The following is a 20,042-nucleotide window of genomic DNA, read 5'->3' on the forward strand; positions in this document are numbered from 1 at the left end:
GCGTAGCGCCCAGCTGTGACGAGCGCCACCGACAGCCAATCGGCGCGGAGGCCGGCGGCGAGCGGCGCTCTCATTGGCCGGGAGCGGCGCGTCACGCCAGCAGCCGCGCAGGACCGCGCCGGGCGTGAGTGTCGGCGGCGGCCGCAGCCTCGGCGGGGCCGCCATGGACGCAGGTGGGTCCCGGGCGGGCCCTGCCCGCGGCGCGGCGGCCGCGCTTCCCCTCGGGACTCCCCGGCTCGGCCTGGCCCGGCGGCCGCTCGAGGCTCGCGGCCTCCCCGACGGGCGGCGGGGAAGGCGCCGTTTTCCGCCCTGAGCACGGCCCTGGGAGCCGCGGCCCTCCGGGGCCCGGCCGCCCCCCCGGCGGGGCGAAGGGGAAGGCGGTGGCTGCGTGGCCGCCGGGGTGGGCCGGCGCAGGCCGGAGCCGGGCGGCGAGTCCCTCCTGCCCTCGCCAGCCCCGCTGCGGCCGTCGTTCCTCGAAGGCTCGGAGCTCTGCCGCCGGGACGGGTCTGCCCGGGAGGGGAAGCGGAGCGGGGAGCGGTGACAGGGCTGGTGTCGCTGTGCCCCGCTCCCCACAGGGCTCAAGGGGCGAGAAGGCAGCTTGGGGTAAGAAGGTGACTTCCGAGAGGTGAGAAGGTGTCGTCGAGGAGTAAGAAGGAGACTCAGCCACTCGTCACCCTCACTGAGGGCTCTAGCGAAGCTGTTTCTGGTAGAGATTTTGGTTTCGTGCAGGGAAAAGTAAAAATAAGTGTTTGGCACTTGTGTTGGGACCCGCTTCCCTCCAGCCTTATCGTAGTAGCAGCTCCCACCCCCTCCGCAGAGATAAGTGTTGTTCCATAATAACAAACGCTTCCCTGTGCGCCGTGGGCTCCTCCTCCGCATCGCCGAGCACGGGTGTGCCGGGGATCCGTGCCTCCCGTCCCTCCTGGGGGCTGCCCTGACTTGTTTTGGCCTTCGTGCCGCTGGCGTTGTCAGCGTGGTCCGGCTGAGAGCGTCCCGACTCTGCCGGAGCGTCCTGGGATCCCGTGTCACGCCTGGGCACCGGACGCGTTCCGCTGAGTGAACCCACGCCCCCTGATGCGGGAGATGCGTTTGCTTCCCCTCGGTGTGAGCCGTATGAGGGAAGGAAAACTTCGCTCTGGTGGATGGTGGAGCTGGATCTCCTCCGTGAGAGGAGGAGGAGAATCTCTGGGCTCAAGCCCCTTCGTGTCCAGCCCCGCTCCCGAGATGGTCGGGGACCTGACAGCAAAACTTGGAACTGTTTGCTCCAGGCCTTCAAGAAAGCACCACACTCCATTACCTGACTTTGCTTGCTGTCTGTCTCTTAACTCCTTGTTGGTGCTCAGATAATAAGGATTTATTTTGTTTGAAAGAGCATAGGGGAAAGAAAAGGTTTAGTCTTTGTTCTGCAAGGGGCAGAAGTAAGGGTTTGAGCTGTTTGGTGTTTTCCAGCAATGCGTTTTACTAAAGTACTAAATTTACCTTCTCTTCTTGACTCCCTTTAAAATGCTCCACATCCAATTGCATTCCTCCTTTGCCTTTGGTGAGGTACCTGTATCAGATAAAGGAGAGATCATCCACCTCATTTCTGATCCTTCTGTGGTGGCCTTAGTTGGAGGCTAAAGGATTTGGGGAGGCATGAGAGCCAGGCCTTTTCAGAGAATGGAGAAGCCCCAGGACCAATTTAGGAAGGGAAGTATGGCAAAGCGTGGCTTTCCTTTAATGCCATGCTTCAAAGCTCGGCTCCAGTATTTTGTATGAGAAGTTTTTCAGCAGACAGACTGACCGAGGTGGTCGGTGCTGGGAAAATCACCTGCCATGTTTCTGTTTGAGTCACCCAAGCCTTCACTTGTTGTTATTTGTTTCCCAAAGTTGATGGGGAAGCAAATGGCTTTGGTTGTGGTATGGGAGATGAAGTTAGTGTCTGACACAGGCTGTGGCAGGTGTGGCCTCCAGCACGTTTGCAAAGTGACAGCAGCACTCAAGGGCTGCTCCCAGCGCCCAGCTGTGCCTCTGGGTGTGTTTGTTACAAGCTGGGATAATGTTTTTATCTCGAGCGTTTGGTTGTGCTCGTCAAGTATGAGAAGTGAAGGAAGGTTTCATCTTCTACCTTAATTCTGTGTATTTAGAGTTGTTCTTGTGTCAAGATGATGGAGGACGTCTCCTACAAGGAAAGGCTGGGAGAGAGAGGGGTGTTCAGCCTGGAGAAGAGAAGGCTTTGGGGAGACCTGAGAGCCCTTTCCAGTACCTAAAGGGGCTCCAGGAGGGCTGGAGAGGGACTTTGGACAAGGGCCTGGAGTGACAGCACAAGGGGAAATGGCTTCCCAGTGCCAGAGGGCAGGGTTAGATGGGATATTGGGAAGAAATTCCTCCTTGTGAAGGTGGGGAGGCCCTGGCACAGGGTTCCCAGAGAAGCTGTGGCTGCCCCTGGATCCCTGGTAGTGTTCAAGGCCAGGTTGGATGGCGCTTGGAGCATCCTGGTCTATTGGAAGGTGTCCCTGCCCATGGCAGGGGGTGGAATGAGATGAGCCTTAAGGTTCCTTCCAGCCCAAACCATTCTGGGATTCTCCTGTGGCGTGTACAAAGCTTTACCTTTTCTGCTGAGGCTTTCTGGGATGAGATGTTCTTCAGATCCCATGGAAGGTGTGCCCATGGGGCAGCGATCCAGCCGGCCTCCCCTCATTCCCAGTGTGTCCAAGGCTCCTGGAAAGCGAGGCTGCCTTTCTCAGGGGGAGCTGTGCAGGGCCAACACTCTGCTTTTTAACTATAAAACCATGTGAAGCTGAGCTGTCGTGTTTTGATGTGCAGAGACCGCACATCCTTCTCTGCAGAAACTGCTGCTCCGCTGTCCTGGATGCTCAGAGGTCGGTAATTAAAATAGACCGAGGGCTTTCTGAAGGTGAAGTTTTGGAGCACTGCCTGAGAAATGTGCTGATCTCACCCGGCTTCTGCAGCTCTGAGAGGAGCAGCTTCGAACAGGATTTCTGCTTGGTGAATTTCCAGATGTATTTCTCTTCTTCGTCTCCGGCTATAACAAGGAGAGAAAGGCTGCTGTGCAAGCTGTGACATTCTTTGTGCCCTGCCTGAATTGTTTGGATCCCACTGGCTGGTATTTAGCTCATCTGGGCAATAGCACAGGAGATGGACTTTGGAAAAGTGCTGGGGCATATGAAGGTGGAGGCTTGTAAAGGAAACACTCAGTGACCTCAAGCCTTGTGGGGAGTTTACTGCTCCCATTGTAATGTCCTTGATTCTAACTGGGAGCAACCTCTTGAATTTTCCTCCCTGTGAAGGGGAAACCTGAACTCCTACATTTAGCAGTTGCGCCTTTTCAACTGTTTTCTCCCCAAATCCCAACACAAATGTCTGACCACCTCTTTGGGGTGCACAGCTGGACACACAGGGCTTTGTACAGAGCCAGATGTCAGGCATTCAGCTGACAGGCTGCAAGCCTGGGACTCTCCTCCCCAGTGTGCAGTGTCATGACACATGTGCTGCATCCCCTGAACACATGGCTGGTCCAGCTGGAGATCCCCCTCTGCCTGCTGATCCTTTCCAAGCTTTGGTAGAAGGGGAGAGACTCCAGCAGCCCCTTTCCAGCTGCTGATCCTTGCTGTGGAGTGTCCAGTTGCAAATCCTGTCTTTGCTAAAGACCTGGTGCCCTGCAAACTGTGGGACTGCAGAGGTTGTGATATTTGAGCATGTAGGGGAATGTTGCTGGGAAGGAGAAGGAGGGATTGTGGATAGCTTGATGTTCCTGTACAGCATCCTTGTTTCACTCACTTTCTTTAAGCTACTTGAGGCTCCTGATGGAGAGTTGGATGCATGGCAGGCTTAGGAACTGACAAAATAAACCACAGAATATTCCTTGGAGCTTTAAAACCTTCCTGAGAACTTCAATTTTTATGTGAAGATCCTATCTGTTACCTTTTCAAATCTGGGAATTGGCAAATTTGGGTAGTAGATGGGAAAGAAATCCTTCGCTTCCCTGCTAAAGTTTGTTAGAGGAGAAGACTGCAGTAATTTGTTGGCACATTTCTGTGCAAGCGGAATTGTTTTGCTTAGCTTGCTGAGGAGTCACATCATGGGGTGAGAATGGGAACGTGAGGCCTGTGCAATCCTAAAGGTGCCTGGAACAGTCTTAAGGACTAATTCACACAAGGAATGTGCTTTAAATCTTGTGGGCTGGAGTTAGGGCAGAGTCTGATTCAAAATTTGATTTAGAAGCCTGTTGCCATCTCTACTGCCAGGGTTCCTGCTTAAACAGTAGTTGGTCTTAGTGATGGTATCTGCTCCAGTATTTTCTTGGACATTTGGAATTGGAATTCCAGGTCAGGGAGCCCAGAATAGAAGGCTGAGATACCTCAGGACGCCAAAGTGTCTTATGTAGCAGCAGGTGACTCTGGAGAAGCCAAAAGCGAGGTGTGCCCCATGGAGAGGGGTGGCTTTTGCAGAGAATGGGGCTGACAGGAGCTTGTGGCCGTGTACTCCTTTGTCCTGCTTTAAACTCATCACATCACCACAGATTTTATTGCATTTGCTGTGAGAGGTGTTTTCAATCTCTACTTTAACAGTTACAGAACAGTCTGTCTTAGCACTGCTTTAAATTTGAGAGGTGGTTTGTTACAGAATTGGCACCTGCAAAATCATGTGGGTCTTTTCCAGAATTCTCAGGTGACTTTAAAGTCTGTGTTTCCAAACACAGATCTAGTGGAGCACAGCTCATCCGACTCCCCTGGTTTTTCCTCCCTGTTGCTTGTACCCTGTGCACAACAGCTTAAGCTGCCCTGATCCAAGGGCAACCTGGGCTGCTGGGTTGTTCTGTCGTGGTCCTGGAAGGGGGTGGATTTTTAGGCACTGATGGATGCCATGCTGTGAAGGGAGCCAGTGAAAGAGCAAAAGGTTTTGCCTTTCACTTGTGCATGAGCACATCTGCACAGCTCTGTGTTCCTCACGTTGTAGGGTGTAAAGGCTTCTGCCTCTCGAGGAGGGACTGAGCAAGGTTTAGTTCCCACCTTAAGGTGAGCTGTGTTTTGTGTGTTCTTCCCTCAGAATTTATGTTCTCTGCAAGAGGATTTTAACCGCTTGCTCAGTGGAAAAGAGGCCTTCAGCATCAATGCCATAGCTGATGACGTGCACAATGGTGCCTGTTCTGGGAAATGGTGTAGCTGCCAGCTGAAGTTTTAGATGTTTTCTGCCCCAGGCAGGACCTGGAGCTGGCCTAAACTGGAAATCCCACTGCATTTCTGGAGCAGCTGGGAACGAGCCAGGGCTGGGTCACCTCTGTGCCTCCCAGAGCTGGTGCATGCAGGGCCATTTCCTGCCAGCCCAGGGGCTTTGGGGGTGAGTGGGAGTCACTGGGCCACAGCAGCTCAGATTCTGTAGCTTTGTCTGGCTTTAAAAACAAAAGGAAAAGCTATGAAAGGTCTGTGATTTCTCCTTTCTCTTTCTAGCTACTCTTACCTATGACACCCTCAGGTTCGAGTATGAAGACTTCCCTGAGACCAAAGAACCCGTTTGGATCCTCGGCCGGAAATACAGTGTTTTTACAGGTATTTTGTGTGCACCATGCAATGTTCTGAGGCTCCAGAGGACTTTGTTAGTGTTGCACTTGGGTTTTAGCTGCCATGCTTCTGTCTGTCTGGCCATTTCCGTGGACTCTGGCATATTTTCGTGCAGAAAGTTACCATATGGAAGTTGTTGGGACATGTCATAAGGGCAGGATGGTGGAGGCAGGCAGTAGAACGATGGTTTGCTGCTTCATAATTTGTCTGTGGCCATAGTGTCTTTGGGTTGATCGCAGCTATTTTTGGGGGGGAAAGGAAGTTTTTTGTGCACACCAACCCTGCCCTGTTCCTCAGCCAGAATCTGCCTCTCTGGGCCTGCAGGCTGTGAGGAGCAGAATGCAGTTGTCCTTGGGGAGGGTGAGTGGGAGGTGGGTTTAGCTGTCTTGGTGCCAACCTCATGTGTGTGCCTTTCCATGCCGAACACTTTCCAGAGAAGGAGGAGATCCTGTTGGATGTGACCTCTCGGCTTTGGTTCACCTACAGAAAGAACTTCCCTGCTATTGGTATGTACTCCAGAGGAGTCTAAAGACATCCTGGAAATTACTATAATCCGCTTATCCCTAATAAAACAGTCCCCACAAACATGACATCATTTCCATTCATAAGAGTCTGTAATGTGCTTTATCTAATTGATGAGGCAACTTTTTTTTTATCTGATGATGAGAATTCCTCATCCCCTTGGGTAGGAGGGGTAGCAGTGGTTTTTCAAAGGACTCAAGGAGGAGTTTGGGAAGCCTGCTCTTTTTTTAGGCAACATGAGAGGATTTTTGTACTTCATCACATCCTGTATCAGTCTAGTGTGAAATATTATTGAATGATGGTCTTGGGCTTGAAGTGGATTAAAATGATGAAACCTAGAGAGTGAGACTGAAATTGCTGCCTTTGTGCATCTGCTCCAGACTCTCTGGGGGGGTTTTGTTTGTCTGGGGGGAGTTAGGTGCCTGAAGTGTCTGTTACACACAGGAGCTGTAGTGATTGGGTGAATATTTCCCAGTGAACTTGAAGGAGGATGTCTTGGTTCCTTAAGATATTCTGCATGGCCTCTTCTGGGGTTTGGGTTTGTGTGCTGGGTGCAAGGTGTATCAGAGGAGACCTAAGAGCAGGTAAATGGGATTCCAAGGCCTACCCATGCCCCCCTTCTGTCATTGTCATCCCCAGCAGTCAGTGGCAAAGGAACATGGCTCAGGTTTGGAAAAGAGACTTCTTCGTAACTGGTCCTTCTGGCTTGTGCTGTTCTCTCCCTGCTGGGAAGCCCTCTGCCTCAGAAGCTCTGAGACGTCTTTGATGCAGTTTAATCCCTTTAAATTCATGTTTGTGCCCCATAGTTAAACATATGTTTGAGATTGAAGGGTTAGCACACGTTTAACTGGCTCACAGATGCAATTTTGGTTTCCGTGTGAGTCATTAAAGGCTGTGGGGTGAAGACAGACCCCATTTCCTGAGTCATTTCCCATTTACACCATCGATATGATCTGCATGTCATACAGTAAACCTTTTTCAGTATTTTTTCTCCCAGTCACCCCTGTTACTGTTTGTCCCTTCCCTCTGTGCTAGCCCACTTAAATATGGTAAGGGTTAGAGGAACTGTCTAATGCTAATTTTGTGAAGCATTATCACTTTTGGAATTTGTACGTATTACGAATTACCGGTGAAACTATAGAAGACAACTGGTGGCTATCAAGAAGCTGATTAAATAGTTCTCTAGGTGATTTTCTCCCTGTTTAGGACCAAAAGAAGAAAAGCAGCATTACAAAGCCTTGCAGAAGCTGTGCCCAGGCACAGATTACCTACTGGGATCACACTGAACATTTGATCTCTGTTATTTGTAGTAACAGCCAGAGCTGCAGTGGAGGAGCAGCAGTTTCCTTTGGAAGGTCTGTCAGGGAAATGCTTCCAGCCTTGTGTGCTTTGTCTTAGACTTTCCAGCATGAGCTGATATCCAGCTTTCTCCAGCAATATGTAGGATATGTCTTTTTTTTCACTGCTTGGGTAGATTTTTTTTGGCTGGTGCCTTTTTTTTTTTTTTTGGCCTGAGTACATTGTTCGCTTTGAAATCTTATTCATGGCCACTTCTGATGTGGGAATTCCCTGGGACTGGTTTGTTCTGCTTGATGAGTTGCCTTCTCAAGATGAGGATTACAAGAGTCATCTTTAACAAACACCTTTGTGTAGAAACGTGTCTCAGTTGGGCTGAGAGTCTGCAGCCAGGCTTAAGGGCTATTGTTCTCCTGAGAAATTCAGCTCTCTCTTGACTTGTTTGGATTTCCCTTGGATTTTTTTCCCCTTTCAGTTAGTGTTAGAGGAGTTCATTTGTTTTAAGGGATGCCACTAAGTTACTCACTGATAACCACATTTTTGGTTCTCAGCCTTGGGTGTGTGAGCTAAGCTAGTCCTCATTTCTTGGTGAACCTGCTGGCCATTCCTTCTCCTCCCTCTTGGCACTGTCTTACCATTCATTCCCTGTTTATTTTCTGTCCTTGTTTCCAGGAGGAACCGGTCCCACCTCTGACACGGGCTGGGGCTGCATGCTGCGCTGTGGCCAGATGATCTTTGCTCAGGCCTTGGTCTGCAGGCATTTGGGAAGAGGTAAAGCAGTGCACAGCCCACACTGACTTCCAGGGCCATGTGCTCGCACGAGTGCAGCACTTGGAAGAACAGAGATAGCAAGGACACAGCTGGGAATTGCTGAGGGTTCTGTAATTTTTTCTTCAGTCTTCTCAAGTTCAGGGCTGTTGAGGGAATAGTCTGCTGGGAACTCTCTGGGGATATTTGTATTTTCTGATTTTTTTGTTTGTTTATTTGCTTTTCTGTGGGTCATATTCCTTTATCCCAGCAGTAAGAATGTTCTGTGTTATTTTAAAATTAACTCTTTACTGTTGGGAATGTCTCAGATGCTTAGTAATAATATAACAATGTGAACATTGAGTTGGTCAATGGACAGGAAGAGAACTGCAGCTTGCAGCCTCTGGTTGCTAATAAGTACCATGTTTATTTCATATATCCCTTGTCTGTCCTAGACTGGAGGTGGATAAAAGGGAAGAGGCAAATGGATAATTACTTCAACGTTCTTAATGCCTTCATTGACAAAAAAGACAGTTACTACTCCATTCACCAGATAGGTAAGAAGAAAGAAATGCTCAGACAAAGCAAATGGACTAAGGAAGGCTCTCACTTTGGTATCAACTTCCCTGGAAAACAGAAGCAGCCTGTTCCAGTGTTTCCTGCGGGGTGTTAAGGCATAGCTTCAGTGAACAGAACTCAGGTCACGGGGGTGGTCTAGTGATCAAACACTGGGTAAAGCTTCTTCTGAGGCAACACTGCCCTTTGAACTTCTGTGCTGCTGCAGTTTGGGGAAAGGATTTGCTTTGCAGTCCTTCAGGATGTGCTTCTCACCCCCGTGAAACAGTAAATACTGCTGATTCGGTAAAGTTTCCAAGTGAGAATTCTTCCCTATTAAATACAAACCTGATTATGAAGGGATGCAGTGTGGGTGAAATTACTGACTACATTATTCTGGTTTTTTTGTTGTGGTGCAGCCCAGATGGGAGTTGGGGAGGGAAAATCCATAGGCCAGTGGTACGGACCAAACACGGTCGCGCAGGTGCTCAGGTGAGTGCTGCCCTTTTCCTTTTCTCTGTTCAGTCAGGCAGTGGGGCCAGCTGGTGTGTGGTACCTCCGAGCTGACAGGGTTCTGCCTGCCTTTGGAGCATGGGCTGCCTTTGATAACACCTTCCCTCCTCTCACCATTCTCCCCTCTCGTTGGTAGATGAGCACGTGGCTCCCTGGAATAGGCTGGGATTGCCTAACAGCAGCTTTCCCAGGTCATAGCACATTTCACATCATAATTGATAACACCAGTCTCTCCTAATCCGGTTTCTCCTCTCTGATACACCACTATCTTTGCCTTGTAGTTGTATTAATCCTTCAATACTTATTTGGTTTTGATTTTCCTGTAGAAAACTTGCAACTTTTGACACGTGGAGTTCCCTGGCAGTACACATAGCCATGGACAACACAGTGGTGATGGAAGAAATCAGTAAGTATCGTGTGGAGGTAAAATGTGGTATATCCTCGGCAGCAAGAGTCCAGAAAAAAGCTGGAGATCACAACAAGCATGGAGTACATGTTCTGTCTTTGAGAAATTCCTCCCTGTGAGGGTGGGGAGGCCCTGGCACAGAGTGCCCAGAGAAGCTGTGGCTGCCCCTGGATCCCTGGCAGTGTCCAAGGCCAGGTTGGACGGGGCTTGGAGCAGCCTGGGACAGTGGGAGGTGTCCCTGCCCAAGGCAGGGGGTGGAATGGGACGAGCTTTAAGGTCCCTTCCAATGCTTGTGATCTGTGAAAGCTGTGTCCAAGTGTGCTAAAACAAGGTGAGAATTGCTCTTCTAGGGCAAGGAAGGGCCTTGTTTGACTTTCATTTCATCTGGTGATGCCTCTGGATCTGGCGAGAAGGTTTGCTGATCTTCAGAGAACATATGGGAGCTGCTTGGTAGGCAGTGTCAGACTTGTTTGTGGCCACAAGGAGCGAGCAGTAAATGGCTGGTTCCTCTCTCACATAATTGGTAGGAAGGTTTCTGCTATTGGAAAGAGTAAGAAAGCTAGAACAGATCTGAAGAGGAAAAGGACCAAAATTGGCACGGGGGTAAGAAGGGAATCTGTCGCTCATCATTTTAAGGAATATTCACTGGCGGCGGCTTTTTTTTTTTTTCCTTTTTTGTTTGTTTTTTGGGGCATCCTGCCCACAGGCTGGCTCTGGAGCCTGAGCAGCTCTTCATGCCCATCCTGAGCCTGCCTGCTCTGGCTGCAGCACTGCAGTAACCAAAGCTGAGCACCTGCACTGCTGGTTGCTGCAACCCTGCATGGTCCTGGCTTTCCCATGGCTTGCTTTAGGCTAATTCCTGAGGCAATGAGCCAACCCAGCACAAACCTTGCAGTGTTTCTGCCAGGGCAGTGCTCTGAATTAGCTGGTGTAGGGTTACAGGTGAGATGGTGGCAGGCACCATTTAGGCTGGCTTGGCTGCCACAGGGCCAAGATCAATAGCCAGGCAGTTTTTGCCTGGAGTGCAGGACGGTCACTTTACAAAGTCACATCTCTTGTCAGGTAGTCTCAGTTGGATCTGACTGAGAAGTGTGTGTCTAACCTTAGCTGAAGGTATGTGCTGATGCCCTTGGCTTAAACAAAGGCCAGATTTAAAACAGAAATTGGATTTATCCTTCATCTTTAGCCTGCAAATATCACTTCTAGAGCTGAAGCATGCTGGCCACGAGGCTCGGGTGTGCTGCAGGCTCTTGTGTGTGTGGCACTGGCTGTTCAGCACTGATGCTGCTTCAAGTGACATGTCCATACAGCTTGTCCTGGGCAGGGGTGTGTGTGCTTGTTTTCCTCAAATGTGGATCATAATATACCTGTTCAGGGCCTGAAAGTCACTGCGTGAGTGGGTCTGATGTGTTACATGTCTGTAGGTTTGTGTTTGTTACCTTGTGCCCCAATCATTGTGGAAAGAAGTAATGTTTCATACATCTGTTCATTTGGTCACTGATAGGGTTCAGCCAAAGGTTCAGAGGAAAGAAACAGTGAAGAAACCTAAATCTTTATCCCTTCTGAGTCAGTGTTCCATGAGAAAGGGCATCTCAGCTGGGCATTGGAGAATCCTGTGCATCCCAAAGGTGGTGAGAATCCAAGACAGTAAAGCCAGTACCTGCCAGCAGCAGCCTCAGCAGGAGAGGTGTTGTGTTAGATCTGTTGGAATATGTTTGCAGTAAATGGTTTGGATCCAGCTGGGAAGCTTTAGGCAGTTCTGCTCTGCTGCGGCACCACAGAACTGCAAAGCCTGCCAGATACCAAGGTGAATTTAGTCTGTGCCAAGCTCTCTGCTGCTTAAACTGGAGGTAAATATGTTCATACACAGCACAGGATTGCCATGTGCTTTGCCTGATGAGGAAACCTGCAGTGACACCCCATTCAGCAATAGCCCTGGCTTGGCAGCTGATTTCAGATCATCTGGACAGGCGGGCTACTGCAACAAAAGAACCTGCTTTAACAGGAGAAATCACTACAGATAATGACTTTGGCGTGTCCTCAGAACCTCTGGTAACTATGTCTGTGCATGAGGTGCACACATACACCTTCTCCCTTCTTGAGGATCAGTATAGGAAGGAACTGCAAACATCTGTGTAGGTTGTCTCTCCTCCTGAGGCTTTAGATCCAAGTCCTATTTCTTCTAAATTTGGGTATAATACCATCCTCATTGAGCTGGATTTGAAGCTCTAGGTAGTGAACAAGCACCCAGCTGAAATGGCTGGTGATTAAAGTGTTTGTTTACATCATGTCCTACCTGCTAGAGTGTCCTGGCATTCAGTTTAAGCTGGGAATAAATTAAATGAGCCTCTGGCATTTTGTCTAATTGCCTTGGCTTCATGATTCTTTAATCATGCTGTGGGTTTCTTTGGGGTTTGCGTTGGGTTGGTTTTTTTTTTCTCCACACACCCAGCAAATAATTAAATTGGCCAGTGAGACAGGTAGGCTTGGAATTGTTTCTGGACCAGAATTTACATAACCTGGGTGCATTACAGCCTGGCTGTGTGTTTGGCAAGCCTTTAGGATGAGGATGCAGAGTGCTTATGTCATGTGGAGTTCTGCTGCCCCATATCTTAGAGGCAAATCTTAGGCTGAAATTGCAGAGTTTAAGGATCATACTGCTTTAGGTCTGTAAAGTAGCTTGTGAATGATCCCCCATAAAATTTATGACAGTTTTTGTGAACTTTAGGAAAATCATAGCTACTCTAGACAGATACCACGTTCATATCTTGCTACACAGCACTGAATTACAGGTGAATATTTCCTGTGTTAACTCATAATGCTGTCCTCATTCAGTTCATTCATATCCCCTCTCAACTCCTCCGGAACTGGACACTCCAGAACTTTCCTCTTTCTGCCTACAAGCTTTGTGAATTCAGGACAGTTGTCTGACCTGCTAATCAACTCGCCCAGCTTTGTTGACACAGGTGGCTGCTCACCTTTCTGGAAGAAGTTGCGTTTTCACTGCCCAGCTGTCGGTAGCTGTGCGTACGAGGGGCTGTGGCATAGGCCTGGTGTGAGCTGAGGCTGAGCCCTGCAGCAGCCATGCACACATCACACAGTCCCAGCACTCGGCCCCTTCAAGCTCTTCTCGGCTTTAAGCACTGTAGGCTTTTGGTAAGGAGCAGTTGTTGATCAGAGGAATGACTCAAGCTCTGGAAATGGACTCCTGATGCTTTCTGCTCCTGTTCCCTCTCCGTAGGGCGGTTGTGCCAGTCCAACGTGCCCTGTGCTGGAGCTGCAGCGTGCCCTGCCCTGGAGTCAGACGTGCTCTATAACGGGTGCCCAGAGGACGTGGGGCTCAGAGAGAGGCTCAACCCGTGGAAACCACTGGTGCTGCTGATACCTCTGCGCCTCGGGCTCACAGAGATCAATGAAGCCTATATTGAAACACTAAAGGTAGGGAATCTGGAGCTGAATTCCTGCTGGGGTGATGCTTAAGGATCCTGTTGTGAATTGAGTAATTACTCAGAAGTAATTGCAAAAGGAAATTGTGTTTAGAGACAATCCTTGTCAGAGGTCAGGATATAGGTTCTTGCAAGCTGTAGTCAGGAAAATGGGGGGGCTTGAAGGGTTGGGCCTGTTTTGGTTGGGTTTTTTTTTTCTTTTGAGGATCTTACTTCACAGCTTAAATCTCAGCCCCTCTTTGTGTTCAGATGGTACCAACCTGCTGAAGCCTTTGTTCAGCACAACTGTACCTTGCTTGGTGGTAACCTGAGTGTTGGTTTATACAGTGTTGCACATTCCCTGTGGCTCAGAGGCTGAAGTTTGTGCTGCAGGCTGAGGCTAAGAGCTGTCAGGTGGTTGCAGGTTGGAGTATTGAGAAGCTGCAGAATTTAGGATGTGCACAAGACAGGGTGCACAATGCTAGCAAGCTCTGAGCTTGGGTAAGAGACCTCCAGGTTCAGATCCGTGGGACATTCTACTTCCCTTAACTCAGTAGATCGTGCTTGGCTGCTCCAGATGGATAAGGAACTCAAACTGTTTCCTGAATGATTGTTCCTTCCTGAGAGCACTGTTGCAACCTGATGACAGCTCCAGGGATCTTGCCACTGATTGCAGCAGAGCCAGGACTTCCCCATACCAAGTCCTGAAGTAGTGCAGCCTCTTTCATTTGGTCCACCTGTCTATTCCTGTTAAAAGTGTTTTTGAGCTGTTTCCATGCTCCTAGAAAGCCCTGTGTTGCAGCCTGATGGAGATTTTCTCCAGAAACGGCTGGTTTTGCTGCTAGAGTTGCTGATTTTCCGTGTCCCTGTCCATCTTTCCCACTGCATTTTTGGATGTTTGCCTTTGTTGCCACCTGCTGTTTCACTGTCTGTCAGCTGTGTGTTTTCTGTGTTGCTTTTCCAGCACTGCTTCATGATGCCCCAGTCCCTGGGAGTGATCGGAGGGAAGCCAAACAGTGCTCACTACTTCATTGGCTATGTAGGTGAGTGCCCAGAGGACTGCAAAGACTGTCCAAAGAATCTCCTCCTGGCTAAAAAATGCTTCTCGGGTGGCACAGCTCTCCTGCTTGGCCTGTGGTGCATGCTGCAGGGTTTTGCTTTCCTGCTGGAAGCGTGGAAGGCTGCTGTGGGCTGAACCTGCCACCTGAGTGATGTAGATTTGAACAGTGGCCATAAACTTCCCCTGTGTAACACTAAATCCTGTCTGTGGAGTGCATAGAGCCTGCTTCCTGCATTCAGAGCTGACCTCCCTCTGTGGCTTGTCTGGATTTAACTGTCCTTTAGGTGTTCCTCAAACCCTACAAACTCTTGTTACTCTCCTCCTTCCCTCTGGTTTCCTCTCTGCCAGAGACCTCAGGTTATTCGTGCTTCAGACTTCTGGGGTCTTATTTGAGCTTACCCAGGAAGGGTTGAGCAGGAACAATACCCAGATAGTTAGTGCCTGTGCCTCAATCCCAGGGTGTCACAGTGGAGTGGCCACCGTGGTTGTGCTGGCAGCCGTGCCTGGCTGAGAAGCATTTGGGGAAGTGGCTGAAAGCAAGACATCCCTGGAATGTGGGATTCCTCTGTGTGCTTATGAGACCGGGCTCTGCCATTGCTTTTCCTCCTCTTTCTATCTCTCAACTTCTGGCATGGTTCTTGCTGTTGATGTGTCCTTGCCTCTGTGGCCAGGTGAGGAGCTCATTTACCTGGATCCCCACACCACGCAGCCGGCGGTGGAGCCCAGTGACAGCGGCTGCCTCCCCGACGAGAGCTTCCACTGCCAGCACCCTCCGTGCAGGATGAACATCGCCGAGCTCGACCCCTCCATTGCTGTGGTGTGTTCCTGTTCCCAGTCACCCCCAGGAGCAGTGCTGGGGTCCCTCTGTTCCACAGGGAGCTGGCAGGGGCAGTGGTGACAGGCTGGGTACTCTGCAGTGCTGTGCTCTGGGCAAGTGCTGCCCTGGGTTTCGGTGACACTGGTAAAGCAGCTCCTCATGCAGAGAGTGGCTTGTCCTAGGGAAGTTCCCCTTGCATGGCAATTAAATACCATTCCTCATGGAGCAGTGTCATTCTCTCAGGTTTAGTTTGGGCTTTGATTCCAGCCTTTTGATGAGCAGAGGTGAATCCATTCCTGAATCCATATGATGATGCGCCGTGGCTTGTTTCCTCTTGAACCTTAGATGCCTGCCCTTTGTTTCCATAGGGTTTGTTCCTCCTGGTTTTCCTTCTGCAGTAAAGAAAATATTGGTGATTCCAGCACTTGGATAGCCTGGTCACATCAAGCCTTTGTGGAGGGTTCAGTTTAACAGGGCAGTGTGAGGCAAGTTTTTAAAGCAAGGCAGTCAGGAGTAGTAACTGCTCCCAGTCCTGATCATGTTACGTGGTGTTGACTTAAGTCTGAAAATGATTAGTCAAAAATATGGAAAGATAAAGTCTTTTTCTTCTTTTTTTTTCCAGGGCTTTTTCTGCAACACAGAGGCAGACTTTAATGACTGGTGCCAGCAAATCAAAAAGGTTTGTGTTTATAGATCTGGTCAGACATTGGAACAGGCTGCCCAGGGAAGTGGTGGAGTCCCCATCCTGGGAAGTGTTCACAAGGCATGTGGACATGGCACTTGGGGACATGGTTTAGTGGTGATGTTGGCAGTGCTGGGGGAATGGTTGGACTCGAAGATCTTGGAGTTATTTTCCAGCTTTAATGAATCTCTGATTCTCTGTCCCTGGGAAAGGAATATCAGGTATTGTCTTGTTTCCAAACCACTGCACAGAGACCATGTTCTCTGCAGCATGATCCCATTTTAAGCGTATTAAAATAGTTTATTAAACTACCCGAAGGAGCATAGCTCTGAAATTCTGTTGGTGATGTTGAGTCAGAAGCTTTGAAAATCATTTTTCCAGCTCCAGTGAAGTCCCAACAGATCGGATTGCCCCTGAAGTGCACCAGCAGTGCAGAGCTGTTGGTTCTCATGGCTCTGTTCTGTCTCCACAGCTGTCCCTGGTCAGAGGAGCGCTGCCCATGTTTGAGCTGGTGGAACGCCAGCCCTCGCACTTCTCCAACCCTGATGTCCTGAATCTCACACCAGGTGAGGCCATGCAGGGAGGGAGAGCTGAGGGTGAGCCGGTCCCTCTGGGTTTCTGGAATTCACGTGGAATTACATGATGACTTCTAGTGTGTTCCTGTTCCACCCAGAGTTTAATCTGGAGCTCTTGGGTCAGTTGATGTAGTTCTTCGGCTTTCAGCTAGAGGTTTGCAGATCCCACAGTGTCTCAGGATGATTTTTAGAATAATCTGTGAATGGTGATGGTGACTGAGCAGAAGAAAAACCCAAGCTCACAGGCTGTCACAGCAGTGTGACTCTGGTTTCTAAAGGGATGCTCAGAGGAATCAAAATTGTCCATTGAAAAGGCTGAAAACCGAGTTTGTAGGTAATGAAAAAGCTCCAAGACAGGGCTGGTCACACTTAGTTCCAGCACAAGGCACTCCTTCCTGACATGTACTACTACCAGTGGGAAAAAGGACAAGTGCTGGGCACTAATCTTGCCTGTCAGGCTCTGCTTATCACATTAATAACATGCACAAACGTTGCAGGAGATAAAGCCATTGGCTGCTTCTGCCTAGAGCAGTGAGTGTGTGTGGGCAGGCCTACCCTGTCACCAGGCACTGGGCAGCCTCCTGGCAACCTGCACCCTGCACTTCCTGGTGTTTCTTTCTCTCTCTCTCCCCTTCCTTAAAAGCTTATCACACTGTCTGTTGCTGTTAAGAGTGCTCAATTCCCCTAAACTGTCAGTTGATCTTTGCCTGTCTTAAATTGTTCCTAATACTGTCTTTCCTACTCTTAAAAATGTTTCTGTAATGGACTACTTGGCCTTCTCCCTCTTCCCTGGCTTGTAGAGCCTCTCCCATCTGCCACAGCCATTCCATTTCTGTTAGTCCTGTCTCTCACTAGAAGGAGTGATTGAATTCTGAGCCCCTTTCAGGGCCTAAAGGTGGTCCAAGAAAGCTGCAGAGGGCATGCAGTGAGAGGACAAGTGGGAATGGCTTCCCTCTGCCAGAGGGCAAGGATAGATGGGATATTAGGAAGGAATTCCTCCTTGTGAGGGTGGGGAGGCCCTGGCACAGGGTGCCCAGAGAAGCTGGGGCTGCCCCCGGATCCCTGGCAGTGTCCAAGGCCAGGTTGGATGGGGCTTGGAGCACCCTGGGACAGTGGAAGGTGTCCCTGCCCATGGCAGGGGGTGGAATGGGATGGGCTTTAAGGTCCCTTCCAACCCAAACCATTCTGGGATTCTGTAACTGATAAATTTATTAGCCTGAACTAATAAAGGTTTCTCCTTTACTTCTGCCTGTGCTAAAGTTGCTTCCCCTTTAGGTGTGAGCTCCTTCCTCACCATACAGTTGGAAGGGTGGAGAGGTGGGATCAACTAACATTACCTTTCCTCACAAAGTGGACTGTACTAATTGCTTTTGGGAGAGTTCATGTTGTAATTACATTCCCTAACAGTTGCACCAAAAGCAACTATAGCAGAAACAATTCTCTAATACATGGGGGTAAATGTATCTCTTATTGGGACAGAAATCTTCATGGATATTAGTCCAGACCTGGGCACGTTCTCCTGTTTTGAGCCTCTTGAGGCAGAACATCTCCTGCTAATGCAGAGCTGGGGCACAGGAAGGTTGTACAGAATGGTGGCAGCAGAAATGTGTTTGGATCTGTGAAAGATGACACACTTCTGTGCTCCATGTAATTCTCTCCAGTGCATTTTCCATGTCACTGACATGTTCTTCTCCTCCTCAGAGCCCTCACTCGGTTTTGTCACTGAGTCTTGGAACTTTTAGGCACTTGGCACTCAAATTGTGATGCCCTCCAGCTGCTGGTCTCGCTGACAGTCACAGCATCCCACTGAGGCAGCGCTTTCTTCTTCTCTTCCAGACTCCTCTGATGCCGACAGATTGGAAAGGTTCTTTGACTCGGAAGATGAAGACTTTGAAATCCTGTCCCTTTGAAAACAAATAGGAAACGTGACTCTGCAAATTTGTGTATGTGTGGGGAGAAGGGGGGAGGGAAGCTCCTTCGAGAGCCTGGGGCTACCGGTTTTCATAGGCGCTTGCTGCCATCCCTGCCTCCTGTCCATCCCGGCATTCCGTGCAGCCTCGGAGCAGAGCGCGCAGTGTCTGCGGTGGGATGAAGAACCGAGAGGATGTTACAGCCTTACTGGCTGCAGCTGGAATTTCACAGCAGCATATGGTTGCTGGAAGTGGATGCAGTGGTGCTTAGGAGTTCAAAGCCTATCTGTCACATCAGCAGGTCAGCTGGGCCTTCCGGGGGAGGCACGGAAATCGTTAGAGCGCTGAATCCTTCCATGGGGACTCCCCTCTGAAGCTTAAGTAGAGTCCACCCATCATTTAGCAGGAGAAACGTCCAGTTAATGCCTTTAGCAGCTTCCCTTCTCACTGGCCAACCTGGGCTGCAGCTCACAACGCCAGGGAACAGCAGCCACGTCCCACAGATAGCTGTGAAGCCTCCGGAGTGCAGGTCCCTACGGTACAACTCCTGTTCATGCTGTGCAGAACACTCAGCACTACCTCTCCTGTTCACACCCTATGGAAAGGGAATTGAGGGAACTTCTAAGTGACTGGGAATTCAATAAGTGAAGTGTGGAGCAGTGCTGTGCTGCTGGAGAGGAGCATCTCAATCCCAGTTTAAATAACAGAAGGAATGGAAGAATAGAAAACGTGTGTGTTGCTCAGTGAGTCAGTCCATGTGCTTCTACAGTGGAATAGTGTCTACATTAAGTACCTTCAGGAAAGCTGCTTTTAACAGAAAACTGAATTCCACAGCCCTGGAAAAAAGAGTCCAGAGCTGGGAGAGGTAAAACAGGGCAGCAGAGATCTGCCAGGCATGTGCCAGGCTTCTGTCTGTCCCCCAGTGTGCTGGCACGGCGACTAGGGAGTGATATTGTCCTGCCAAAAACCTGAGCTGTAAAACCTCTTGAGGTGCCCTGGGTGGGTTGGTCAGCAGTTCCTCCATCTACTCCTGTCAGACATTCCCTTTCCAAAGCAGAAGAGGTGCCTGAAGGTCGAGGTTTCCGAGCTGTGTTGGTGCCTTGCCTCTGCCAGCTCCCTTCCCTGCGGAGTGTGCCCAGAGGTGCTGTAGGAGCTAACCTGGAGAATCCCCCGTCAGGTAACCATCCCAAGAAGGGCAGAATGCCTTGAGAAGGTCCAAATATACTGGAAATTTTAGCTACTTTAACATGGTAGCTCTGCCAAGGGCCCTTCACACAGAGAAAGGCAAATGTGGAGGAGAGAGCTGTCTCCATGCACACTGCAAGGGAAGTTGCTGCTGTAGTTTCCTTGGTGCGTGCTGCACACTGCAACCCTGTTTACAAGGCTTTGGTTTGTGCATTCGGGTTTGGAACCTGTCAGATGATGGTGGTGTGCCCAAGGGTGGTGCCACCAGGCTACAAATGACCTGTTTCCCCCGTGACTGACCTACTGATGCTCTAACTGTCCCCGTGATACTCGAAAGCAGAGGTTTGAACTGGGAACCACAATGCTTCTGTCACTAAATTATTATTTGCTGCTTTCTTCCTGCTTCTCCTCTTCTCTCTTGTAGTCAGGGGAAGAGGCAGCAGAGGAAGTGGGGCTGTGCTCCATTCATCTGCTTTCAATTTCTATCTGAATAAACAGATCCAAAATCTTTGCCTGTCCTGATGTCCTTGCACACGTTGAAGGAGGTGGTGGGTAGTAGGCAGTACACCAGAAGAGTCCAGTGTGCAGAGGGGCTCCAAGAGAGCTGGAGAATGACTGTGAACAAGGGCCTCAAGGACAGGCCAAGGGGAAATAGCTTCCCACTGCCAGAGGGCAGGGTTAGATGGGATATTAGGAAGGAATTCTTCCATGTGAGGGTGGGGAGGCCCTGGCATGGGTTGCCCAGAGAAGCTGTGGCTGCCCCTGGATCCCTGGAAGTGTCCAAGGCC

At 49.8% G+C, this 20,042-nt stretch overlaps 1 protein-coding gene across 3 annotated transcripts; it reads left to right on the top strand.

Annotated features, from left to right (window-relative positions):
* Positions 1-65: 65 nt before the first annotated feature.
* On the top strand, positions 66-19,764 carry ATG4B (autophagy related 4B cysteine peptidase). 3 transcript variants are annotated; one of them, XM_032118972.1, is made up of 14 exons: positions 66-173; positions 5,451-5,549; positions 5,996-6,067; positions 8,052-8,150; positions 8,582-8,683; positions 9,101-9,173; positions 9,521-9,600; positions 12,842-13,038; positions 13,990-14,068; positions 14,757-14,902; positions 15,525-15,581; positions 16,057-16,150; positions 17,996-18,102; positions 18,215-19,764. In XM_032118972.1, exons 1-13 carry the CDS (start codon positions 164-166, stop codon positions 18,067-18,069), a joined length of 1,182 nt encoding a protein of 393 aa, XP_031974863.1. In that variant the 5' UTR covers positions 66-163; the 3' UTR covers positions 18,070-18,102; positions 18,215-19,764. The 3 variants fall into 3 exon arrangements, with proteins under 3 accessions (XP_031974863.1, XP_031974862.1, XP_031974864.1); XM_032118971.1 differs by having other exon boundaries at positions 17,996-19,764; XM_032118973.1 differs by lacking the exon at positions 66-173 and adding an exon at positions 5,260-5,340 and having other exon boundaries at positions 17,996-19,764.
* Positions 19,765-20,042: the final 278 nt, after the last annotated feature.

This window comes from Corvus moneduloides, chromosome 10 (genome assembly GCF_009650955.1).
Source record: "Corvus moneduloides isolate bCorMon1 chromosome 10, bCorMon1.pri, whole genome shotgun sequence".
NCBI lineage: Eukaryota > Metazoa > Chordata > Aves > Passeriformes > Corvidae > Corvus > Corvus moneduloides.

What these genes read in the sequence shown, in the direction of transcription:
- ATG4B (XM_032118971.1), top strand. An exon ending in CCTATATTGAAACACTAAAG is followed by an intron (nt 13,039 to 13,989) that starts GTAGGGAATCTG and finishes TTGCTTTTCCAG; the next exon opens with CACTGCTTCATGATGCCCCA. An exon ending in CTACTTCATTGGCTATGTAG is followed by an intron (nt 14,069 to 14,756) that starts GTGAGTGCCCAG and finishes CTCTGTGGCCAG; the next exon opens with GTGAGGAGCTCATTTACCTG.